Source organism: Neoarius graeffei, chromosome 11 (genome assembly GCF_027579695.1).
Source record: "Neoarius graeffei isolate fNeoGra1 chromosome 11, fNeoGra1.pri, whole genome shotgun sequence".
Classification (NCBI taxonomy): domain Eukaryota; kingdom Metazoa; phylum Chordata; class Actinopteri; order Siluriformes; family Ariidae; genus Neoarius; species Neoarius graeffei.
In genome coordinates, this window is record NC_083579.1 from 72,351,623 (window position 1) to 72,378,815 (window position 27,193).

A 27,193-nucleotide genomic window follows, 5' to 3' on the forward strand; every position below is an offset into this window, starting at 1 on the left:
AATAAGAAACATAAGCTTTGACAATTAGATTGTTGAAGCGATTGATACACATATACCATTGGACATGTTTTGGTTACCTTGGATACAGTTTAGTAAATGTACCAGTATTAAAATCCAGATCATATTGTTGTTGATAATGTGTCGAATGAGCTCCAGTGAGATGATTCATAGCTGTCGACACAGGATATGACATGATAAATCAATGCTCACAATCGCAGGGTTTTAAATACCTCCCACTTTCAGAGACAGGAGGGAAATGTGCAATGAACTACTCACGGATTTGAACACCAGATAGCTTTCTTGTGCAAATCGCCTTAGTAAATGCACATACATTTTGTTACTGTGGTGTGTGTTAGTAACAGAAATGGTTTACATTACTGAAGTGAAAGAGCTCCCTCTAGCAGACTGGATGGTATATTGCAGCAAATGTTTCTACAACCCCAAATTAAAAAAAAAAAGCTGACTGGTATGAAAATGCAAATGAAAAAAAGCAGTGATTTCTAAATTTACTTTGACTTATAGTTCATTGCAGACAGTATAAACCCAATATATTTCATGTTCTTTCTGATCAACTTCCTTTTATTTCTTAGTATGCATCCATTCCTGCATTTCAGGCCTGCAACACATTCCAAACAAAGTTGTTACAGGGCAATTTATGGCTAGTAATGAGGTAAAACAATTAAATAATGATGTGATTTGAAACAGGTGATGTCAACAGATGATTGTATTTGGGACAAAATCAGCTTCCAGGAAAGACCTAGTGTTTGAGGAGGAAAGATGGGCAGAGGATCTCCAGTTTGTCAACAAATGTATGATAAAGTAATTGAAATCCTTAAAAACAATGTTCCTTAAAGAAAGATAGGAAGGGATTTGGATATTTCACCCTCTATGGTGCATAATATCATTAAACAATTCAAGGAATCTAGAGGAATTTCAGTGTGTAAAGGGCAAGAGCGCAAGCCTAAGCTGAACACCCATGATCTCTGATCCCTCAGACGGCACTGCATCAAGAACCGTCATTCATCTATAGCTGATATAACTACATGGGCTCGGGTCGGGATTACTTTGGCAGACCTTTTGTCAAGCATAACAAAACAGAGTTACAGTACATCCACAAATGACAGTTAAAATTTTACTGTGTAAAAAGGAAGCGTGAGGGAGATTTCAACAAGAAAATGCAAAACCACATTCTGCACACATTACAAAGGCATGGCTGTGGAAGAAGAGGGTGTGTCCCATCGGTATCCAATAGAGATATTCAACGTGTGGTGAATTTTGAAATGAAGATCATGACAATGACGATGCCATGCTGTTGCAAACCTTAAGGCCTTCTAGGAAGAAAGGTACAAAATAACATCTGGAACACTTCATCACTTGGTATCTTCAGTCCCTAAACATCTTTTACGTGTTGTGAGAAGGAATGGAAAAATTATAAAGCGGTCAGTGCTTTACTGTCCCACTGTATTTCTTCATTGGGAAACGTTTAAGATGGAAAATGAGCTCCCTCTTGTGACCATCAGTCCAACCCCAACACCCCCACCACCCCAACCAACTGTCTCCCAGATCCACGGATTGAAAACTCTGCACATGATCTGTCTTTCTTCTCTTTCTTCAAGTTAATATGAGAGAAAATGCAGCTTGCCATGATAGTGAGAACCTTCAAAGCCTCCCATAACTAAAACCATCTATTTCATATGTTGGTAAAGATACAATTATAGCTTTAGCTCTGAATATTACAAAGCTCTGGACTAACACTGGAGACTCTTTCCAAAACTGCTAAATAAATAATCACGCTAAGTAAAATTTCATCATCTCATCTCATTATCTCTAGCCACTTTATCCTGTTCTACAGGGTTGCAGGCAAGCTGGAGCCTATCCCAGCTGACTACGGGCGAAAGGCGGGGTACACCCTGGACAAGTCGCCAGGTCATCACAGGGCTGACACACAGACACAGACAACCATTCACACTCGCATTCACACCTACGGTCAATTTAGAGTCACCAGTTAACCTAACCTGCATGTCTTTGGACTGTGGGGGAAACCGGAGCACCCGGAGGAAACCCACGCGGACACGGGGAGAACATGCAAACTCTGCACAGAAAGGCCCTCGCCAGCCACGGGGCTCGAACCCGGATCTTCTTGCTGTGAGGCGACAGCGCTAACCACTACACCACCGTGCCCCCCAAAATTTCATCATATCAACAATTAAACATTTTTCTTTGTAAATAACGGCACATTTTCAATCTGTTTATTATTATTATTATTATTATTATTATCTGTTTAGTCTTACCAGAGAATGATAACATACTACATTAAATGAAGACTTTGACATAAGCCTGTGACTTGTCTTGAAGTCAGCACTGCTCAGAGAATAACCCTAAGCCCTGACTGCATCATCACTTGTTTACTGCAATGCATTATGGGTGATACTCGGGGTCAGCTCTTTCGTATTGTTTACTTTCGCCTTTGTTAAACGCTGCATTGTTCTGTCTAACTGGTTTTAACCATGCTGCCTAAAGTGAATTGCTGTGTGCCTTACTGTGTCTCCACAACAAAGAGAGCACCTAATTTGAGCTTTTATCAGCTGCCAGTCGAGAAGAAGAGAAGAAAGAAATGGATAAGTTTAATCCGCAATGAAAATCTTCAGACTGAATCGAAATGGACAAGTGTTTGTAGCTTACATTTCTCTGGTGGGAAAAAGACGTACTTAAACTGTGACCCAGCAATATTTCCATGGTCTGCGAAACGGCCTTCAGTTATAGAAGATTATAACAATCGACACTGTTCATCATCTGAAACTAGAGATATTCCAAAGCCCGTAAAACAAATAAGCATTCTTCGGCCTTTGCCTCTCGACGTACCGAAGCACTCGGCAGCCGAACGAGCCTGTCAGATAGATAAAACTCCCAAACCATGAAGGGTTCTCTTTCGGGTGTGTATAATGTTCAGTGTACCTCACTAGCGCCATTTATTGAAGAAAATGCATTTATACTGAACATGACACGGCAGATCAGTGGGTTTCCAAAGATTTTTTTTTTGTAATGTTTCCTGATATCAAGTTTTATTTAATGAATCACTCATTTATAAATGTTTTGATAAGACATTCTGAGATTTGATGATGTTGTTGTTGTACAGTGTTGTAGACTCAGTCAATCTCTAGGTTGTATGAATTCTTGTTACTTCCATCTTACCTTCTCACCAAGCTTGATTTGTATTCAGATTTTCCTGCTGTAAACCCTCAACATGTTATCCACCTCTTTAAATCATCAATTTAATTGTCTTCCACAACAGAGCACGGCAAAATCACTCCTCTCACATCACTCTCACATAAAATTAATCTAACTTGCGCTATATTGCACAGTTACCAACCCCAGCTATCTCCCATAATGCATTGCGATAAACAAGTGATGATGTAGTTACACTTGGGGGCTCATTCTCATCTCATTATCTCTAGCCGCTTTATCCTTCTACAGGGTCGCAGGCAAGCTGGAGCCTATCCCAGCTGACTATGGGCGAAAGGCGGGGTACACCCTGGACAAGTCGCCAGGTCATCACAGGGCTGACACATAGACACAGACAACCATTCACACTCACATTCACACCTACGCTCAGTTTAGAGTCACCAGTTAACCTAACCTGCATGTCTTTGGACTGTGGGGGAAACCGGAGCACCTGGAGGAAACCCATGCGGACACGGGGAGAACATGCAAACTCCGCACAGAAAGGCCCTCACTGGCCACGGAGCTCGAACCCGGACCTTCTTATTGTGAGGCGACAGCGCTAACCACTACACCACCGTGCCACCCCCTTGGGGGGGCTATTACTGCAATAGAAAATCAATCAACACCTTCTGACCAATCAGATTTGAGCATTCAACAGGGCTGTGATATCAAGCGCATTCTGAAAAACAAGTCAAATGTTGTTCTTGAGCAAAAGACAGCTGTGTTTGGAAACAGATAGCATCAGGTGTAGTGGTTTGTACGGCGCTCAGAAAAGAGAATGGTGAGAATTGATGATTTGTTTTTGTAATAAAGAGAGGGGCCTCACACTGCTGTGTAATATGCTGCACAAAAATAAACTCCTTCACTCTTTAGTGAAAGACTGATGATTTCTAGAGAGCCATAACCATCAAATGCGTCCCCGCCAATTCTGATTTTGTCTTTGAAATCTTTCTCCAGGTTTGGATTGTTGGATATCAGATACCCCATGAAGATAAATTCTTTGTTCTTGGTTTCTTTGTACCACATTATACAATCATACGTTTCGATTTTATGGGAGCATTTAATCTGCACAGTTTCTCCTGGATTCTTGATGAGGTCACGAGGTGTTTGCTGAACAACCGTCCCGTTTGTTAGACCTGTGGACAAAGATGTTTTTATTAAAAAGTTGGAACAAAAATGAAAGTCTTATTTTTCACAGTGAAAATGCTGTTACCTGTGAACAAAACCATGAGGCTGATTAGTTTGAAGAAAACACCGAGCATTGTTGTGAGTTGGTGTGTAAGAGTAGATATCATATGTTCAGTCTGATCTCTAGTCAGTCTCACTGTCACTCACTGGAGCAAAATGAGAGTATTGGATCATACTGCATCTGGTGACTTGTCCAGGGTGTACCCCGCCTCTCACCCATAGTCTACTATTGGACTCTTCAAAGTCTACTATTGGAAATTTACTCATTTCCCTGCTGACCAAATAAAAGAATGGATGATGGCAAAGAGAGTAAATCTGCCCAGTTATTTTGTGCTGAGATCAGTTTGAAAGATGCAATATGAGCTATTATTATACATACAGGACACTTTTTTCCATGGAATAACAACATGTATTCTATTCCCTTCTAATGGGTTTATTGATGACATGCAATATTGTTCTCATATCGCTTATTCTCCATGTATTATGCCACTCTCCCCAATGTAGAATGAGCGTGCAATATTGTTATAATATTGCATGTTGTCAAGACAACACAACGTCACATTTCGGAGCTCATGCGAAGATCCAGTGGCAAAACTTCTGCTGCACATGCGCACAATCATTTCTTTGTCGGCCGGAAGACAGAGAAGACAAGGCTAATCTAGTGCTTGGATTAAGCACTAAATAAATAAACTGAAATTAAAGACGTGCTGAACACCTGAAAGGCTACCAAAACTTCATTACATATTCTTCACACATATTTACAAGAGAAAAACAGACCAACGGACATCAAAAAACTGGATTAGTTTCTCAGTTGTTAGCCTGTGCTACTTGCTCTTGATAGCACTGGCTTGACCACTTTATTAGGATTCGCTAACACTACTGATGAACGCTACACTGGCTGGAAGGTGACTGCACTGCTGCACTGACGGCGCCAACTCATGGTTAAGCTCACATTGACCTTCGAGAATGCTGATATGAAGAGAGTGTGTATAATAATAATAATAATAATAATAATAATAATAATAATAATAATAATGGCTGACTTTTTTTCATCGTATATCAGATATATTCCATTCAGCAAGCATGATATTGAATGAGTTGAAGATGAATGGAATATATCTGATATACCACTCAACGCCAGGCAATATTATTTAAATATGATACGAAACCACTGTGATTTATCAAATTACAAGAAGCAATAAAATATGGCACGCGTCAGCCTGAGAACTGATCCATCACCGCTCGTGCTTTTTTATGAGGGCTTCTGATAGCATTACTTCTCCTACACTAGTCATACCGTAATTTTTATTCTTTAATAAAATATTTCCTTTCTACCTTAAAGCATATACGCAGAACCATGGCCTCACTTTTTGTTTATAAATGCCTTGAGACCTCAAGAATGGCACAGGAATAGTTTTAAGCTATTTTAATAGTAATTTACATGATTAAAATGATTCATATAGGTAGCAGTCTGAGCGAATGACCTTGATGTCTGTGACATCACAGCAGGAAGTCTATCGGTCTCATCCCCATTTCTGCTATGCAAAAACACAGAGCTGACTGCAACTCCGATCCTCCATTTTGAGCTAATTTATCACCATGCCACGTAGATGTGTTGCTGGCGGGTGCAGACACATGACAGAAGGTGGATTTATGTTGCATTTATGGCCCAAGAATGTTCAAACTGCAAAGATTTGGACGTGTTTAGCGAGAAATTCACGGAATAGGCACCTATGAAGTGGTCTCTCCTCTGCTCGGCACATTTTACTGAGGACTCGTATGAAACCTCTGATCTGTTGAGGAGTGTTGGCTATAAGCCCGTATTGAAAGAGGGCCCAGTATCAACAATTAAAGGAAAAGAAGACTACAAGAAAAAGAAAGTAAGTTCAGTTGCACCAGTTCTCCCGGAGTGTGAGCCGAGCAGTAATGGTGGAGTACTGTACTCCGCTGGATATGCTTGCCTCAGCAGCAATATCTTGTCTTTACATGGAAGAAGCGAATGAATGAAGAACTGAAAGTCAGATTGTTTCAAAACAATTGGCCACAAGGTCGGCCTTCAAAAGTGAGAACACAGACAGGCAAGACACGACTCTCTCATTTGGTTACATAACAAAAAAACAACACTTGTTGTTTACCTGCATTTAGATTAATACATGTAACTTGTATTATGTATTTAAGTTACCGGCATAAGATTATTTAATTTGCTTCAGAATGTGATTGTCTCAGTTCATCTGATTATTTAATTAGCCTTTTACGTTTTATCAGTGAAAATGCATGCATGTACATGTATGTTGCATAAGTTATAACACCCATCCTGTTTTAATGAGAGTTACATGAGACTGTCAGTTCAATTCCATCCAATTGTTCTATGGCTTTATTTCCTAAGGTGGGGGCCTCTGTGGCTGACGTGTTACTATCAGATTCACTTTCCGATGGTTCAAACTGACATGGTTCTACTTGTATAGCAGTAGCATGTACACACACTCCAATTTCAGGACTATCACAGTCTGATGCATTACTATCTGAGGAATCCGAAGAATCTCCAATAAATCCAAACGAAGAGGCCAGAGCAACCATTCTTGCCTGCCGAGTCTGGCTTTGGTCTATAGCAGGGCTTTTCAAAGTGTGGGGCGCGCCTCCCCTAGGGGGCGCCAGAGTTCTTCAGGGGGCCGCAACGTGAGGAAAAATAAACCAGAATAAGTTACTATTGCGGACATTTAGCGAACTTCAGCTAGCTTTTGCCAGAGACAAAATGGATCAATTTTTAGTACCTAAAGCTACAGTGAGTGAGGAGACAGAGTCTGGGCCAAGCAAAAAAAGAAGGAAGTATGACCATGATTATTTAAAGTTTGGATTTTCATGGACTGGATCTGAAGATGCTCCACTGCCACAGTGTGTTGTCTGCCAAGAGGTGCTAGCTAACGATGCTATGAGATGTTTAAAATGTGTAAAACAAGATGTTTTTAAAAAAAAGCACAGATGTTTAAAATGTGTAAAAAAAAAATGATGTTTTAAAAAAGCACAGATGTTTAAAATGTGTAAAAAAGAAGAGGTTTTAAAAAAGCTCATATGTTTTAAATGTGTAAAAAAGATGTTTTAAAAAAGCACAGATGTTTAAAATGTGTAAAAGAAAAAAATAAAAATGTGTACAACAACCATTTTTTAAAAATACGAATGGAGCATTAAGTATAGCAACAACAAAAATTGTAGGGGGTGCTATTGTTTATTTGCTCTCTGAGGGGGGGCTGACTCTCCCACACTTTGAAAACCCCTGGTCTATAGCACCGGTTCCCACTGGGATATCACGCACTCAGGGCTGGCTGGCTCAGCGGGGCAGCTTGAATGCCAACTTTGCAGTCGATTTTAACTCTCAAACATATATTTTTTTTATTCCCAATTACGCAGCCCTGTGATGACCTGGCGACTTGTCCAGGGTGTACCCCGCCTTTCGCCCATAGTCAGCTGGGATAGGCTCCAGCTTGCCTGCGACCCTATAGAAGGATAAAGCGGCTAGAGATGATAATGATGAATCCCAATTACGCAGCATACAAGAGTCAAGGATGGAGTTCCTATTCACTCAGAAATGTATTTAAAAATAAAGGTTCTGCGTTTCTCCTTTGGAGTTGTGATTTAAACTGTAAGTCTCTGCAGTCGAGAAATCTGTATAAGATTATTCAGTGATGATGAAAACTGGACTGTGGTGAATTACAGATATGTGAGAGCACGTGTTTAGGATATTCATGTATATCCAATGAGATCACACTGTATCAATTGTAAGTAAAAAAAATATATATATATTCACCTAAACACTGAGCATCTATGTGTGCATCTATTTATTGACACTAAATCAAATCCAGCGCACAGCTGCAGGTGTTCTGGTTTGGGGGTAACGTGGATCAGATGAAGGTTTTTGTCATTAAGTGAGCTGATCTACAGCACTGTGTAATAAGCTGCACAGAAATACACAGCACTGTCGCTCACTGAAAGACTGTTTATGGTCAAAGAGCCGTTGTTTCTCCCATCACCACTCAGTTTGATCTTCGTTTCAAATTCTGCCTCGAGCATTGGAGAAGTATTGAAAATGTACCCCATGTATGTGAATCCTGTGTCCTGGCTGTGTTTGTACCACAGAATGCGTTCATAGTTCTTTACACTGTGTGAACATTTGATCTCAGCAACCTCGTCTGGTTTTTTTATGAGATCAGGAGGATTCTGGATGACAGAACAAACACCAGAACCTGTGGAGAGAAAAAGAAAGAAATCAAGACAAATTGGGGGGAAAAAGAAATGAAAAAGAAAATGTCACAATTGTTTGTAGATTACATAACATATACATTGGATAAATTCACCTGCGAAATACAAAAGTATGGTGATGATGAGAGCAGGAACCATGCTGAGTCTCTTTTTCTTTTTCTGTGCGTGTGTGTGTGTGGTGGGCAGGGGTGCTGCTCTGAATGAAACTAAGACAAACCAGACGTGTGTTACCTTTGTTTTTAGAAATTTACCTCTTTTTTATGGATGGATGGATGGATGGATGGATGGCATTTCAAATGAAAGGGCTCCCTCTCGCGGGTTGCATCATATATACATCATCTTGCTTCATTATAAATTCCAGCGTTAATGTAAATTGAATCTCTTTGCATTCAGCTTCAATAAACTGATGCCATTAATTTGTATATGTTGCATTATTCGTATATTACAGTACCATCTTGTAACCTGGTAAACTGTTCAGAGACTCAAACTCAAGCAAAATTTTCTCCTCTGGATATTTGAAAAAGAAAATCTTCATAACCTTCCAAAAACATTATCATAAAATGTTTTTGTCTGTATAATCAAAGTACATGTGTGTACCAATAACGCAAAGTTTTATAGATTTGTTGTGTTATACTGCCCCCTGTAGGTGTCTCTATTTCTTCCTGCCTTCCACACAGTGTGTTTTTGTACAGCTCTGCCCTGTGGTTAAAACACTGTGTTCTCTCACAGCACAGAAATACACAGCGCTGTCATTATAATCCACATCTTTCACTGTGAAGAATCCTTCCTCAGGAACTGTTTTATTCACTGAAAATTTACTCTGGTTGAATTTTCCAAATTCCTGCGTGCCATAGCTGTTAGTGAACACTATGAGCTCCATGCTCTCTCCATGATACTGACAGAACCAGTACATTTGATTGTAAAGTGCACCCTTGGTGTGTGAGCAGGTTATTGTGGCTGATTGGCCCTTTTTAGCCCAAAGTGCATTGGGCTGAGAGACATCATTCGCTCCCTGAACTCCTGTGAATAAACAGCAAATGCAATGTCACTGTAATAAATATAACGTTGACGTTTATTGTCTTATTTTGATTTATGGATATGTAAAGCAGTTATAGTATTACAGATGAAACCAGAAGCTTTGAAAAGATGTTAGTTACCTTGAATCCAGTACAGTGACTGAAACACGATTATAATTCTTATCATCTCTTTTAACGCTAAGACGACAGACTGAACTAAGTGTGTGTAAGGCTGTATACATTATCATCAATGATGTTTGATGTGACGTCATAACGCCACCCACCCAGACAGTGTAAAAAATACTTCAAATTATTCAACGTGACAAAACAGGCCTCAGCGTTAACTTTTGACACCTTATGGCCTCAAAAATTTTTTGCTCCCCTTAAAGACAATACTGCTATGTTTTGTAGGAGTATAATTGAGTTATTTAGGAAAAAGTACATGTTTAAAAAGAAAAAAATATATATATTTTTAAAAACAACATTGATTTCTGCAACGGAAGAATAAGACAAGTCCTGAAAACATGAAACATAAATCAATATCATATATAAAGACTTACATACGGTATGAGTACATAATATGTCTTTTTATAGAGAGTTTAGGACACAAAACACGCTTTGTTTTGCCTATAACAATGATTAGCAATATTGTATAGATGAATTATAAAGCTAAACACATTATAAAACAGGAGTCTGTACTGCAGTACTGTCTTATCATTCAGTTTGCCATTGCATTTAGGAGGAAATTAAACAACCTGCCCTCCTCACCTACATCAGCTTCCTGTACAGCCTCTGCAAATTGTGGGTGCCATTCACGCTGTCCCTCCATCCGCCATAGGTGGACTGCCCTCTCAGCATTATATGCATCAAGATCCGGGCCCTGTAGAGCTGGGGTTCTCAATCTTTTCTGCTTTAAGGCCAACCTATTCAAACTTGTAATGAGTTGGGCCCATTAAAAAAAAGATCCCCAATTATTTTGGCTCATCTATTCTATTCAAATTTCATAATATATTGTAAAGTGTATTAATGGGATGCAACATCACTCCCTGTTACAGATGGAAATTTAAATAAATGCAATAAAAACACATTTTTAGATTGTAGGTATTGTATTTAAAACTGTATGGATGTGTAGGAAGCCAAACGATGTGTGCAGGTCATTCTCAGTCTAAAGGGGTTAATGATCCAAAAGTGGAGTCTGGTTCATTAACACAAGAACTTATTGCTACGTTTGTGTTCAGCAAACAAGCAAGTTATTAAAACCAAGAAATCCACTCAAAAGAAGTGGATATAGAAACCACTCAATGGGATTAGGTCCTTACACGCTAACAAAGAAGGATTTTTCCTATGAAAGAAAAATTTACCACCTAAATTTCTCATCTCATCTCATTATCTCTAGCCGCTTTATCCTTCTACAGGGTTGCAGGCAAGCTGGAGCCTATCCCAGCTGACTACGGGCGAAAGGCGGGGTACACCCTGGACAAGTTGCCAGGTCATCACAGGGCTGACACATAGACACAGACAACCATTCACACTCACATTCACACCTACGGTCAATTTAGAGTCACCAGTTAACCTAACCTGCATGTCTTTGGACTGTGGGGGAAACCGGAGCACCCGGAGGAAACCCACGCGGACACGGGGAGAACATGCAAACTCCACACAGAAAGGCCCTTGCCGGCCCCGGGGCTCGAACCCAGGACCTTCTTGCTGTGAGGCGACAGCGCTAACCACTACACCACCGTGCCGCCCCCACCTAAATTTGACATTAGTAAAATAAAATTTGATTATATTGTCGGCGGAACCAAATACAAAGACAATAGTTATGCATACTGTTAATTAAATTAATGTGAAGATAAACTCTTTGATGCAAAACATGGGTCAAAAGTGACCCGGCTGAGTTTTTATCTTCTATATCTTTGCAATAAATTAATTCCATCATTCAGTATTCAAGGTATTCCTCAATTAACTTGTTTTTGATCATCATACATCCTTATTTAATTTTTTTCCTTTCTTACTTTTTGAATAAAAACTCTTTTTGTATCACTACCCTTCTAATGCACAACATGGGTCAAAAACAACCTGCATTCATTTTCCAGGTTATTTCATGTATGGCTGAATGTTTCTATGATATACTTTTGAAATAAATTCATTTTGTCATTTACTTTTCCAAATATGCAGTAAATATCTTGTTTTTGTTTGGCACAAATCATCATTTTTATTTTTCCTTTCTTAAGTTATGAACAAGCACAGCTTTTGTAATTCTACATCAAGTTTACACACATGGGTCAGAACCGATCCGCATGCATTTACTCCAGCGTTTGGTGGGAACTGTGAATTGTGCTTGTGTCAGACATTTCACAGCTCAGCACAGCGCCCTTTGCCCATCTAATACATGGAAGTAATGTTTTTCAATTGTTCTAACATTACCTTAGAAGAAATTGATTATGTTTAGGTTACCTTGAGGGGCGGCACGGTGGTGTAGTGGTTAGCGCTGTCGCCTCACAGTAAGAGGGTCCGGGTTTGAGCCCCGTGGCCGGCGAGGGCCTTTCTGTGTGGAGTTTGCATGTTCTCCCCGTATCCGCGTGGGTTTCCTCCAGGTGCTCCGGTTTCCTCCACAGTCCAAAGACATGCAGGTTAGGTTAACTGGTGACTCTAAATTGACCGTGAGTGTGAGTGTGAATGGTCTGTGTCTATGTGTCAGCCCTGTGATGACCTGGCGACTTGTCCAGGGTGTACCCCGCCTTTCGCCCGTAGTCAGCTGGGATAGGCTCCAGCTTGCCTGCGACCCTGTAGAACAGGATAAAGCGGCTAGAGATAATGAGATGAGATGAGGTTACCTTGAGATTGAGTAGATTACTTGTCAGAAAGTTACAAGTAATTACTATTAGCTACCTAGCTGTTGACATATTCTACTTTAGTTAGCTAATTTTATTGTAGTTGGCTTAGCTAACTACATAGCTAATAAATAAATAACTGGCCCCATTCACTGCTAAAGTAACTACTTGAAACAAATTATTATTACACTATTAAGACAGGGTGGCACGGTGGTTTAGTGGTTAGCGCTGTCGCCTCACAGCAAGAAGGTCCGGGTTCGAGCCCCGTGGCCAGCGAGGGCCTTTCTGTGTGGAGTTTGCATGTTCTCCCCGTGTCCACGTGGGTTTCCTCCGGGTGCTCCGGTTTCCCCCACAGTCCAACGACATGCAGGTTAGGTTAACTGGTGACTCTAAATTGAGCGTAGGTGTGAATGTGAGTGTGAATGGTTGTCTGTGTCTATGTGTCAGCCCTGTGATGACCTGGCGACTTGTCCAGGGTGTACCCCGCCTTTCACCCATAGTCAGCTGGGATAGGCTCCAGCTTGCCTGCGACCCTGTAGAAGGATAAAGCGGCTAGAGATAATGAGATGAGATGAGACTATTTTAAATCACACTTGGATGGCCCATGTGTAGTAATATAAAAAGTATTTTTGTTCATAAAGTAGGAAAGAAAAAATTAAATTAATGATTTGTGGTAATTAAAAACAAGATATTTAAAGAATACTTGGAATATTCAATCATAAAATAAATTGATTTCAAAAGATAGAGCAAAGAAAAACTCAGTCAGCATGAAATAACCTGGAAAATGAATGCGGGTCATTTTTTACCCATGTTGTGCATTAGAAGGGGTGTGCATATGTTTTGCATCAAAGGGTTAACAGATAATCAACAGATTTAAAATCTAGGTTTTTTTTTTTTTCAAAAGACTGTGTATATTTTAGACTTTTGTATTTGTAATTATTTGTATCTGTACATGCGCGAGCCCACCAGCTCTGCTGATCAACTTATCATGTTTAAATAAAGTTATTCATTCATTACGAGTTGGAAAATTATCCATCCGTTGAGTTCCCCGACATCTCAAACTACACTGCAAAAATTTATATCTTAGCAAGTGAAAATATCTTGAAACACACACAAATGCGCACATGCACCTGAAGCGAGCCAATCAGAATCACCATTACAAATCGGGAAGAAAAAAACAAAACGATGATCACAGGGGAGGCGTGGATGCTGGATAATACGTCTTGTTTTTTGTAATGTACTCACTCGAAAATAATTTTTGTACTAAAAGAAGCTGACCATAGGTGAGCCCGAACAGGCCTAACTCGCTAAAATGTTTCTGCCAGAATGTCTTGGGTGGGTAAATCAGGCATTCGGGCAATGCCTGGTGTTGAGGCTAGCAAAAACTGTCAATGAGCGCTTATGGTGATTCAGATGGTGGAAAACTCAAGAAAACCTGACCTAATGGTTTAACCGTGCTGCCTGTGTGTGTGCATGTTTGTGTGGTTTATTATGAAACCAAATCCAGCCCACAGCTGCAGGTGTTCTGGTTTGGGGGTAACGTGGATCAGATGAAGGTTTTTGTCATTAAATGAGCTGATCTACAGCACTGTGTAATAAGCTGCACAGAAATACACAGCACTGTCGCTCACTGAAAGACTGTTTATGGTCAAAGAGCCGTTGTTGGTCCCATCACCACTCAGTTGGATGTTTGTTTTAAATTCTGCCTCCAGGTTTGGAGAAGTGCTAAAAATGTATCCTATGAGTGTAAATCCTGTGTCCTGGCTGTGTTTGTACCACAGAATGCGGTCATAGCTCTTTACACTGTGTGAACATTTGATCTCAGCAACCTCGTCTGTTTTTTTTATGAGATCAGGAGGATTCTGGACGACAGAACAAACACCAGAACCTGTGGAGAGAAAAAGAAAGAATTCAAGACAAATTGGGGGAAAAAAGAAATGAAAAAGAAAATGTATTAATTGTTTGTAGATGATATATTATACATTGGATAAATTCACCTGCTAAATACAAAAGTATGGTGATGATGAGAGCAGGAACCATGCTGAGTCTCTCTCTCTGTGTGTGTGTGTGTGTGTGTGTGTGTGTGTGTGTGTGTGTGTGTGTGTGTGTGTGTGTGTGTGTGTGTGTGTTCACGCACAGTGGGCAGGGGTGCTGCTCTGAATGAAACTAAGACAAAACGGACATGTGTGTTACCATTGGTTTTAGAAATGTACCTCTTTTCTTCTTCTTCAGGTGGTGTAGTGGTTGGTACTGTTGTGTCACAACAAGAAGGTTCTTGGTTTGAGCCCAGTGGCCGACCTTTCAAACTCAACCTTTCTGTGTTGAGTTTGCATGTTCTTCCCGTGTCTGTGTGGGTTTCCTCTGGGTGCTCTGGTTTCCCCCATAGTCCAAAGACTGTGGGGTCATCACAGTGTGAAAACCATCACAGGCCACAACACAAAGACTTGAGTCATTGAGGGGACAATGGAGGGGGCGAACAAGTTGAATGACTTCTTCAACTGGTTCAACCAGCCCATGTCCTCCCCCCTCCCCCTCACTGCAGCCATCTCTCCTTCTTCCCTCAACACACCTCCCCCCGTCATCGCAGCAGCCCCTCCTCCCCCTCCTCCCCCACTTCAACACAGACTCCTCCATGTATTACTGCAGACCAGGTCAGAGGTCAACTGAGGAAGCTTCATCCCAGGAAAGCAGCAGGCCTGGACAAGGTGTGTCCTCGACTACTGAAGACCTGTGCTGCTGAACTGGGTGAACCACTCCAATGCATCTTCAACCTCAGCCTGCAGCTGGGGAGAGTGACTACCCTCTGGAAGACATCATGCATCGTTCCAGTTCCCAAGAAGAACCGGCCCAGCGAGCTGAAGGACTTCCAACCGGTGGCACTCACTTCACATCTGATGAAGATGTTGGAGCGGCTCTTCCTCAGCCTCCACAGACCCCAGGTGCAACACGCCCAGGACTGTCTGCAGTTTGCGTACCGGGCAGGTGTTGGTGTGCAAGATGCCATCCTCTACCTGCTACACCGAGCCCACTTGCACCTGGATAAGGGAAATGGCACAGTGAGGATCCTCTTCTTGGACTTCTCGAGTGCCTTCAACACCATCCAGCCCCTTATGCTTCAGGACAAACTGAACAGTATGCGAGTGGACCCCTGCCTGGTCACCTGGATCCCCAGCTACCTCACCGACAGGCCTCAGTATGTCAGGCTGAAGGACATCACGTCTGACACTGTGATTAGCAGCACCAAAGCACCCCAGGGCACGGTGCTGGCCCCTTTTCTCTTCACCCTGTACACCGTGGACTTCTGCTACAACTCGGAGCTGTGTCACATTCAGAAGTTCGCCGATGACACAGCCATCCTGGATTGTATCAGGGATGACAGAAAGGAGGAGTATAGGAGCCTGGTGAGGGACTTTGCCATTTGGTGCAACAGGAACCATCTGCAGCTCAACACCTTGAAGACCAAGGAGCTGGTCATTGACATTGGGAGGTCCAGACCAAGGTCACGACCAGTTCTGATTGAGGGAGTCGAGGTGGAGGCTGTGGATTCCTACAAATACCTCAGGCTGTGGCTGGACAGCAAGCTGGACTGGACTTGCAACACCAACCACTTGTACAGGAAGGGACAGAGCAGGCTATACTTCCTTTGGAGGCTGCGGTCCTTTAACATCTGCAAGAAATTCCTGTGGATGTTCTATCAGTCTGTGGTCGCCAGTGTCCTGTTTTACACTGTGGTGTGCTGGGGGGTCAGCACATCCAAGAAGGACACATCCAGGCTGAACATACTGATCAAACTGATTTAATTTATCTAGAAGTTTTTCTCTATTTTCTATTCTCTGTTTATCCTGTAATGATGCCGCTGGAATTTTAATTTCCCTGAGGGAACCCTCCCAAAGGGATCAATAAAGTTCTATCTAATCTAATCTAATCTAATCTAATCTAATCTAATCTAATCTAATCTAATCTAATCTAATCTAATCTAAGACATGCAGGTTAGGCTAATTGGTGGCTCTAAATTGAGCGTAGGTGTGAATGTGAGTGTGAATGGTTGTTTGTCTCTGTGTGTCAGCCCTGTGATGACCTGGCGACTTTCTAGGGTGTACCCCGCCTCTCGCCCATAGTCAGCTGGGATAGGCTCCAGCTCGCCAGTGACCCTGCACAGAATAAGTGGCTACGGATAATGGATGGATGGACGGATGGCATTTCTAATAAAAGGGCGCCCTCTAACTGATTGCATCATATACATCATTATCTTGCCTCATTATAAATGCTAACATCAATGTAAATTGAATCTCTTTGCGTTCAGCTTCAATAAACTGATCCCATTAATTTGTATATGTTGCATTATTCGTATATTACAGGATAATCTTTAACCTGGTAAACTGTTCAGACTCAAACTCAAGCAAAATTTTCTCCTCTGAATTGTTGAAAAAGTAAATTTTTATAAACTTCCAAAAACATTAGCATAAAATGTTTTCGTCTGTATAAAGTACGTGTGTAACAATAACTCAAAGTTTTATAGATTTGTTGTGTTATACTGCCCCCTGTAGGTGTCTCTATTTCTTCCTGCCTTCTACACAGTGTGTTTTTGTACAGCTCTGCCCTGTGGTTAAAACACTGTGTTCTCTCACAGCACAGAAATACACAGCGCTGTCATTATAATCCACAGCTTTCACTGTGAAGAATCCTTCCTCAGGAACTGTTTTATTCACTGAAAATTTACTTGGGTTGAATTTTCCAAAGTCTGGATCTTTATAGCTGGTAGTGTACACTATGAGCTCCATGCTCTCTCCTTGATATTGACGATACCAGTACATTTCTCTGTAAGCTGAACCCTTTGTCTGTGAGCATTTTATTGTGGCTGATTGGCCCAGTTTAACCCTGAGTATACTGGGCTGAGAGACATCATTTGCATCTGCAACTCCTGTGAATAAACAGGACATAAAGTGTTAAGTTTACGTATGTAAGCTAGCTGTTAATTTTATGTTTTGATGCAGAGGTGTATACAAAATTTGTCATGTTACTATGAGAATCATGTTGCTGCTTATTCTTACAGAGACGTCCAGTCGTTTTTGTAGTTACCTTGAATCCAGTAAAGTGACTGAAACACGAGTATAATCCTGATCATGTCTCTTGATGTCAAGGCTGCAGAGTGAACTAAGAGTGTGTAAGATTACACACATTCCTGTTAATCATGTATGATGTGACATCACAACTCCACCCACAGAGACAGTGAAAAAATACGTTGATATAATTGACTATTGAATATTGCCAATGTTTGAACATGAGTACACAGTTGATGGAACAGGATGAGTTCATTTTACAAACATAAATTATTATACTGAGCAGTAAGCAATTTTTACACATAAAATAACAACTCATAATCTATAAATAGCTCATTAGGACCTGGCGCTGGACAAAGTCCCCTCAGAGTTCTACTCTGGATCGGGCAGGAAATGGCACTGGAACCTTAGGTGGAGGCTTGGGTTCTGGTTGGGTCTTGAATGGGAGAATAAACGCAGGTGGGGGCTTTGGTTTAGGCTTGGACTCGGCCATGGACATGAGGAGGGTCAGGGGCTCAGGCATAGACATGAGCGTGGACTCTGGCATAGACATGGGATTGAGCTCACATGGGCTCAGGCATAGAATCAGGCATGGACATGGGCTCAGACATAGAATCAGGCATGGACATGGGTTCAGACATAGAATCAGGCATGGACATGGGTTCAGGCATAGACATGGGTTCAGGAATAGACATGGAATTGAACACAGGCATGGACTCAAACATGGTCATGGTCTCAGTCATTGGCATGGGATTGAGAGTGGGCATAATATGGGCTCAGGCATAGAATCGGGCATGGGCTCTGGCATAGACTCAGGCATGGACATGCGTTCAGACATAGACATGGGTTCAGGCATAGACATGGATTTGAACACAGGCATGGACTTGAACATGGGCATGGACTCAGGCATTGGCATAGACATGGACTCAGGCATGGACCTGGGCTTGACCATGGTGTCAGCATGGGCATGAACTCGAACATGGGCATGGACTCAGTTGTCGGCATGGGCATGGATTCGAATATGGCCATGGGTGTGTACTCTGGCTTAGACTCTGACCTTGGCATAGACATGAGTTTGGACATGGGCTTGGACTTTGGCCTTGGCCTGGGCTCTGGCATTAGCATGAGAATTAACTTGGACATGGACTTGGATTGAGGCTTGGTCTTGGGCTTTGAGACAAGCATAGGCTTTGCATTGGGCATGGGCTCTGGTGTTCTAACACAGGCACATTTGACACAGGATGAGACATGGTTGTGCATGCCAGTGAGTATGTGAGGCCACCAGTATTTGGCCCTGAGGAGCTGGTACGTGCCCCTAATGCCCAGGTAGCCAGTGAATGGTGAGGTGTGTGCCCATGCGATAACCCGGTCTCTGGGACATGCCGGAACATACCTGAGGTGAGCCAGGCAGTGAGCGGGAATTTGAAGTGGCAAGGTGCAAAAGACAGTCTCATCCTCCCTGGAGCTAGGTGGTGGAATGACGATCTCATCTTCACTGGAGCCCGGCATTAAGGTCTCCCTGTCTGCCTCTGTGTTAGCCTTCCAGGTATCAGCCCCCCCAAAAAATGTAGGGATTGTTCCCTCTTTGTATTTGCCATATCATGGCGCTGCTCAGCCTGCAATCTCTCTTCCGCTGCATCCATTTTTGGGTGAAGTATTCTGACAGTAATGTTGGCTATGGACGTATTATTGCTTTTGTTTTATTTTGTATATATAGTTTATTATGGTGGAAAGTGACATTTGATTAGTGGTGGTATGGAGGATTAGGATTGGATAAATTATTACTTCTTCCTAATCCTTTCTGAACATTATGTTATTGCCTTGTGGCTACGCTATTCTGTTTGTTTATGATGATGTTTTGATTATTGCATTTTTTATTTAAAATTTTTATTTTTATATCTTTCTTCTTTATTGTTCAGAATAAAGTAATCAATCAATCAATCAATATAAGTGCAGAAAGCATATTTATTTATTAAATAACAAGGAAGCATACAGATCAGAAACGTTAAGCAAACAGCAGAGTTGATAAGAGGCATGGGTCATACAAGGCACGAACAGAACACTGGAGGCAAGACAAAAGGCCTGCAATAAACAAAGCAAAATCAAAACCAGAGTAAATGCAGAGGCACAAAGCTTAGTATTCAAAGACACATGGTATGGCAGAGACACTTTGCAAAGTCCTTGAATTATTTGCATCCTTATTGGTATGTGCTAATTGCACTCTAATCCAGGACAACTGCATGTAATTAGTATTTGTGGCACGCACAGCGCACAGATCCACGTGGACGCAAACAACAGTACACTGAGCGCACTGATGTGACAGCATTAGAGACTCAAACTCAAGCAAAATTTTCTCCTTTGAATTGTTGAAAAAGCAAAGTGGAGTTTGCATGTTCTCGCCGTGTCTGTGTGGGTTTCCTCCGGGTGCTCCGGTTTCCCCCACAGTCCAAAGATAAGGTTAATTGGTGGCTCTAAATTGACCGTAGGTATGAATGTGAGCGTGAATTGTCATTTGTCTCTATGTGTCACCCCTGTGATGACCTGGCGACTTGTCCAGGGTGTACTCCGCCTCTTGCCCATAGTCAGCTGAGATAGGCTCCAGCTTGCCCATGACCCTGCACAGGATAAATGGCTACAGATAATGGCTGGATAGATGGATGGCATTTCTAATGAAAGGGCTCCCTCTAGCAGATTGCATAATGTGCATCATTATCTTGCCTCATTGTAAATTCTAGCGTCAATGTAAATTTAATCTCTTTGTGTTCACCTTCAATAAACAAGTCAAAGTCCTTCCCGCACTACTCATGGCACATTTGGCGCCGCCGATCTCCATTTCGTAGTGCTCGGCATCTCACGTATATTACATAGCTAGGGTTAGAGTGGGCGGCTGGTCCTCTGGTAACTACGAGAGTTTGACTCCCCACTCGCATGTGTATTGTAGCGTGCCTTGCCAGATGGCAGTAGGCACCATTTGATCTTTGGTATGACCCAACCGTGAGTAGAACTCACGATCTCCCGATCAAGAGGTGGACACGCTAACCACTAGGCCACTCGCCAGTGGTTCACTTCAATAAACTGATCCCATTAATTAGTATATGTTGCATTATTCAGATATTACAGTATCATCTTGTAACCTGGTAAATTGTTCAGACACTCAAACTCAAGCAAAATTTTCTCCTCTGGATTGTTGAAAAAGCAACTCTTTATAACCTTCCGAAACATTAGCATAAAATGTTTGTCTGTATAATCAAAAAAATTTGTCTGCAACCATGACTCAAAGTTTTATAGATGTGTTGTGTTATACTGCCCCCTGTAGGTGTCTCTATTTCTTCCTGCCTTCCACACAGTGTGTTTTTGTACAGCTCTGCCCTGTGGTTAAAACACTGTGTTCTCTCACAGCACAGAAATACACAGCGCTGTCATTATAATCCACAGCTTTCACTGTGAAGAATCCTTCCTCAGGAACTGTTTTATTCGCTGAAAATTTACTTTGGTTGGATTTTCCAAAGTCTGGATCTTTAAAGTTGGTAGTGTACACTATGAGCTCCATGCTCTCTCCTTGATATTGACGATACCAGTACATTTCTCTGTAAGCTGCACCCTTTGTCTGTGAGCATTTTATTGTGGCTGATTGGCCCAGTTTAACCCTGAGTATACTGGGCTGAGAGACATCATTTGCATCTGCAACTCCTGTGAATAAACAGGACATAAAGTGTTAAGTTTACGTATGTAAGCTAGCTGTTAATTTTATGTTTTGATGCAGAGGTGTATACAAAATTTGTAGTTTTCCTATGAGAATCATGTAACTGCTTATTCTTACAGAGACGTCCAGTGTTTTTTGTAGTTACCTTGAATCCAGTAAAGTGACTGAAACACGAGTATAATCCTGATCATGTCTCTTGATGTCGAGGCTGCAGAGTGAACTAAGCGTGTGTAAGATTACACACATTCCTGTTAATCATGTATGATGTGACGTCACAACTCCACCCACAGAGACAGTGGAAAAATATGTTGATATAATTGACTATTGAATATTGTCAATGTTTGATCATGAGTACACAGTTGATGGAACAGGATGAGTTCATTTTAGAAACAGAAATTATTATACTGAGCAGTAAGCAATTTGTACACATAAAATAACTACTCTTAATCAGCTAGTTATAGATTAAGGCAAAATGATATTGGAATATAATAGCAATATTCTCAAAATCATAATGTAATAATGTTGAGCTATTATTTATTACATGTATAAAATGTCCTGGGTATGACTTTAAATTGCAACCGGTGGTGAGTCTCAGATCCAGGAGGACTTGAGTATTGGGGAAACTGGACTTACCCCTTAATCACCATTGCTCCTACGTCCACTCAGGCCTGGAGTGGTAGCACCTGCCTGGGTTCCAGCTATGGGTTAAATAGTACATCACCAATAAGGCTCTGGCAGCAGGGCACTTTTCGGTGCAGTGTGGCAGATGAACCAACAGGGTCAATGGCACACCACCAGATGGCATGTGGAAGAGCCACTCAAATGGCCAACGCATGGCATCATCTGGCAAGTCAGTTATCACTGTGGGGCAACTTCTATACCCATCAGATCTGTGGCACTTTTGTGCACCACTTGGCATCAGGTCTGGAGGTCCAGAGAGACAATATGATGTGGGGCATGACATAGTTTGTCTTACCTTACCGTGCAAGGCACTTCGTTAGGAGAGGAGAATAGTATGCGAGAGTTCACGAGGCCAGACATTCCGTGGCGGCTTGGCCGGGCCGTTCGTGCCACCGCTGCGGGCGACGCTGTCGCTCTGGTGTGGGCCTCGCGGCCCTTCTGTGTTTCTGCGCATCCTTTTATATATATATATATATATATATATATATATATATATATATATAGAGAGAGAGAGAGAGAGAGAGAGAGAGAGAGAGAGAGAGAGAGAGTAAGCGAGAGAGAGATACACACACAAGTGTTTTACTGGGAAATACGTCACTTGGATTTTTCATGCAAACTAAATTCGGGACTTCAGGAACATAATTTCCAATATCCTCACTCTTGAGGAAATCGATGAATTGTTTTGATAAATGTGGGTACTTTTTGTTTGTGACTGTGTCTATATCATAAGAAAATCACACATTGGCTTGAAGACATCATGACACTATTTATTGGCACTAAACCAAATCTAGCCCACAGCTGCAGGTGTTCTGGTTTGAGAGTAACGTGGATCAGATGATGGTTTTTGTCATTAAGTGAGCTGATCTACAGCACTGTGTAATAAGCTGCACAGAAATACACAGCACTGTCGTTCACTGAAAGACTGTTTATGGTCAAAGAACCGTTGTTGTTCCCATCACCACTCAGCTTGATCTTCGTCTCAAATTCTGCCTCCAGGTTTGGAGAAGTATAGAGAATGTATCCCATGAGTGTAAATCCTGTGTCCTGGCTGTGTTTGTACCACAGAATGCGGTCATAGTTCTTTACACTGTGTGAACATTCAATCTCAGCAACCTCGTCTTGTTTTTTTATGAGATCAGGAGGATTCTGGACGACAGAACAAACACCAGAACCTGTGGAGAGAAAAAGAAAGAATTCAAGACAAATTTGGAGGAAAAAGAAACAAAAAAGAAAATGTAATAATTGTTTGTAGATGATATATTATACATTGGATAAATTCACCTGCAAAATACAAAAGTATGGTGATGATGAGAGCAGGAACCATGCTGAGTCTCTCTCTCTCTCTCTCTCTCTCTCTCTCTCTCTCTCTCTCTCTCTCTCTCTCTTTCGCTGTGTGTGTGTGTGTGGTGGGCAAGGGTGCTGCTTTTAATGAAACTAAGACAAAACAGACATGTGTGTTACCATTGTTTTTAGAAATGTACCTCATTTTTTTTCAGGCGGCACGGTGGTGTAGTGGTTAGCACTGTTGTGTCACAGCAAGAAGGTTCTGGGTTGAGCCCAGTGGCTGAATGGTAGAGTCTTTCTGTGTGGAGTTTGCATGTTCTCCCTGTGTCCGCGTGGGTTTCCTCCGGGTGCTCCGGTTTCCCCCACAGTCCAAAGACATGCAGGTTAGGCTAATTGGTATCTCTAAATTGACCGTAGGTGTGAATGTGTGTGTGAATGGCTGTTTGTCTCTATGTGTCAGCCCTGTGATGACCTGGTGACTTGTCCAGGGTGTACCCCACCTCTCGCCCATAGTCAGCTGGGATAGGCTCCAGCTTGCCCACGACCCTGCACAGGATAAGTGGCTATGGATAATGGATGGATGGATGGCATTTCTAATGAAAGGGCTCCCTCTAGCAGATTACATCATGTGCATCATTAACTTGCCTCATGATAAATGCTAGCATCAAGGTAAATTGAATCTCTTTGCGTTCACTTTCAATAAACAAGTCAAAGTCATTCCCGCACTATTCATGGTGCATTTGGCAGCGCCAATCTCCATTTCGTAGTGCTCGGCATCTCACCTATATTACATAGCTAGGGTTACAGTGGGGGGCTAGTCCTCTGGTAACCACAAGAGTTTGACTCCCCACTTGCATCTTTATTGCAGCGTGCCTTGCCAGATGGCAGTAGGCACCATTTATATGATGATCTTTGGTCTGACCCAACCGTGAGTAGAACTCACGATTTCCCGATCGAAAGGCAGACACGCTCGCCACTAGGCCACTCACCGGTGGTTCACTTAAAAAAACTGATCCCATTAATTCATATATTTTGCATTATTCAGATATTACAGTATCATCTTGTAACCTGGTAAATTATTCAGAGACTCAAACTCAAGCAAAATTTTCACCTCTGGATATTTGAAAAAGCAAATCTTTATAACCTTCCGAAACATTAGCATAAAATGTTTTTGTCTGTATAATCAAAGAATTTGTCTGTAACCATGACAGAAAGTTTTATAGATGTGTAGTGTTATACTGCCCCCTGTAGGTGTTTCTATTTCTTCCTGCCTTCCACACAGTGTGTTTTTGTACAGCTCTGCCCTGTGGTTAAAACACTGTGTTCTCTCACAGCACAGAAATACACAGCGCTGTCATTATAATCCACAGCTTTCACTGTGAAGAATCCTTCCTCGGGAACTGTTTTATTCGCTGAAAATTTACTTTGGTTGGATTTTCCAAAGTCTGGATCTTTAAAGCTGGTAGTGTACACTATGAGCTCCATGCTCTCTCCTTGATATTGACGATACCAGTACATTTCTATGTAAGTTGAACCCTTTGTCTGTGAGCATTTTATTGTGGCTGATTGGCCCAGTTTAACCCTGAGTATACTGGGCTGAGAGACATCATTTGCATCTGCAACTCCTGTGAATAAACAGGACATAAAGTGTTAAGTTTATGTATGTAAGCTAGCTGTTAATTTTATGTTTTGATGCAGAGGTGTATACAAAATTTGTAGCATTACTATGAGAATCATGTAACTGCTTATTCTTACAGAGATGTCCAGTCGTTTTGGTAGTTACCTTGAATCCAGTAAAGTGACTGAAACACGAGTATAATCCTGATCATTTCTCTTGATGTCGAGGCTGCAGACTGAACTAACAGTGTGTAAGATCACACACATTCCTGTTAATCATGTATAATGTGACATCACAACTCCACCCACAGAGACAGTGGAAAAATACATTGATATAATTGACTAAGTGTCCAGACTAGTTGATCATTCTTAGTCCTGGGTATGACTTTAAACTGCAACTGGTGGTGAGTCTCAGATCCAGGAGGACTTGAGTATTGGGGAAACTGGACTTACCCCTTAATCACCATTGCTCCCACGTCCACTCTGGCCTGGAGTGGTAGTACCTGCCTGGGTTCCAGCTATGGGTTAAATAGTACATCACCAATAAGGCTCTGGCAGCAAGGCACTTTTCGGTGCAGTGTGGCAGATGAACCCAACAGGGTCAATGGCACTCCACCAGATGGCATGTGGAAGAGCCACTCAAATGGCCAACGCATGGCATCATCTGGCAAGTCAGTTATCACTGTGGGGCAACTTCTATACCCGTCAGATCTGTGGCACTTTTGTGCACCACTTGGCATCAGGTCTGGAGGTCGAGAGAGACAACATGATGGGGGCATGACATCGTTTGTCTTATCTTACTGTGCAAGGCACTTCTTTTGGGTAGGGGAATAGTATGTGAGAGTTCACGAGGCCAGACATTCTGTGGTGGCTTGGCCGGGCTGTTTGTGCCACCGTTGCGGACGACTCTGTCGCTCTGGTGTGGGCCTTGCAGCCCTTCTGTGTTTCTGCACTTCCTAATGAAGCAGTCATCACCGCTAGCAATGGAAAGCTGACTATGAGAGAGAGAGAGAGAGAGAGAGAGAAGTGTTTTCCTGGGAAATACACCACTTGGATTTTGTATACAAAATGTACAGTAATATTTTTACTATAACATTTTGCGTGACTACAAGAATGCACTGTAAACATTGTAAACAGTGCAAGGTTTTGATGACATTGTCATCCCGAGGATTTGTTGTGTTATACTGCCCCCTGTAGGTGTCTCTGTTTCTTCCTGACTGACACACCGTGTGTTTTTGTACAGCTCTGCCCTGTGGTTATAACACTGTGTTCTCTCACAGCACAGAAATACACAGCGCTGTCATTATAATCCACATCCTTCACTGTGAAGAATCCTTCCTCAGGAACTGTTTTATTCACTGAAAATTTATTCTGGTTGAATTTTCCAAAGTCTGGATTGCTGAAGGTGTTCGTGAGCACTATAAGCTCCATGCTCTTTCCACGATACTGACAGAACCAGTACATTTGATTGTAAAGTGCACCCTTGGTGTGTGAGCAGGTTATTGTGGCTGATTGGCCCTTTTTAGCCCAAAGTGCATTGGGCTGAGAGACATCATTCGCTCCCTGAACTCCTGTGAATAAACAGCAAATGCAATGTCACTGTAATAAATATAACGTTGACGTTTATTGTCTTATTTTGATTTATGGATATGTAAAGCAGTTATAGTATTACAGATGAAACCAGAAGCTTTGAAAAGATGTTAGTTACCTTGAATCCAGCACAGTGACTGAAACACGATTATAATTCGTATCATCTCTCTTAATGCTAAGACGACAGACTGAACTCAGACCGTGTAAGGTTATATAGATTCTCATCAATGATTTTTGATGTGATATCATAACTCCTCCCACCCAGACAGTGTAAAAAACACTTCAAATTATTCAACGTGACAAAAACTGCCAATGAGCAGTTGTGATTCCGATGGTTTAAAACTCAGAAAACCTGACCTAATGGTTTCTAGATTATATAAAATTACACACTGGTTAAATTCACTTGTGAAATAATGAGAGCGGGAACCGTGCTGCCTGTGTGTGCATGTTTGTGTGGTTTATTGGCACTAAATCAAATCCAGCCCACAGCTGCAGGTGTTCTGGTTTGGGGGTAACGTGGATCAGATGAAGGTTTTTGTCATTAAGTGAACTGATCTACAGCACTGTGTAATAAGCTGCACAGAAATACACAGCACTGTCACTCACTGAAAGACTGTTTATGGTCAAAGAGCCGTTGTTTCTGCCATCACCACTCAGTTTCATCTTCGCTTCAAATTCTGCCTCGAGCTTTGGAACAATATTATTTAGATATCCCATGTATGTAAATCCTGTGTCCTGGCTGTG

General features: G+C 41.8%; 6 gene segments (V, D, J or C); all 6 read right to left on the bottom strand.

The window, feature by feature from the left end:
- Positions 1-8,340: 8,340 nt before the first annotated feature.
- Positions 8,341-8,836, bottom strand: LOC132893706 (T cell receptor beta variable 18-like). The segment is given in 2 exon segments: positions 8,341-8,648; positions 8,760-8,836. Coding segments are annotated over 2 exon segments (351 nt in total).
- A 480-nt stretch (positions 8,837-9,316) lies between these two features.
- On the bottom strand, positions 9,317-9,886 carry LOC132893707 (T cell receptor alpha variable 1-2-like). The segment is given in 2 exon segments: positions 9,317-9,684; positions 9,822-9,886. Coding segments are annotated over 2 exon segments (414 nt in total).
- A 4,208-nt stretch (positions 9,887-14,094) lies between these two features.
- LOC132893708 (immunoglobulin kappa variable 4-1-like) lies at positions 14,095-14,567 on the bottom strand. The segment is given in 2 exon segments: positions 14,095-14,402; positions 14,512-14,567. Coding segments are annotated over 2 exon segments (351 nt in total).
- A 6,329-nt stretch (positions 14,568-20,896) lies between these two features.
- Positions 20,897-21,493, bottom strand: LOC132893709 (T cell receptor beta variable 24-1-like). The segment is given in 2 exon segments: positions 20,897-21,264; positions 21,423-21,493. Coding segments are annotated over 2 exon segments (414 nt in total).
- Positions 21,494-22,822: 1,329 nt separating this feature from the next.
- Positions 22,823-23,308, bottom strand: LOC132893710 (T cell receptor alpha variable 10-like). The segment is given in 2 exon segments: positions 22,823-23,130; positions 23,240-23,308. Coding segments are annotated over 2 exon segments (351 nt in total).
- A 2,722-nt stretch (positions 23,309-26,030) lies between these two features.
- On the bottom strand, positions 26,031-26,721 carry LOC132893992 (Ig kappa chain V region S211-like). The segment is given in 2 exon segments: positions 26,031-26,430; positions 26,568-26,721. Coding segments are annotated over 2 exon segments (438 nt in total).
- Positions 26,722-27,193: the final 472 nt, after the last annotated feature.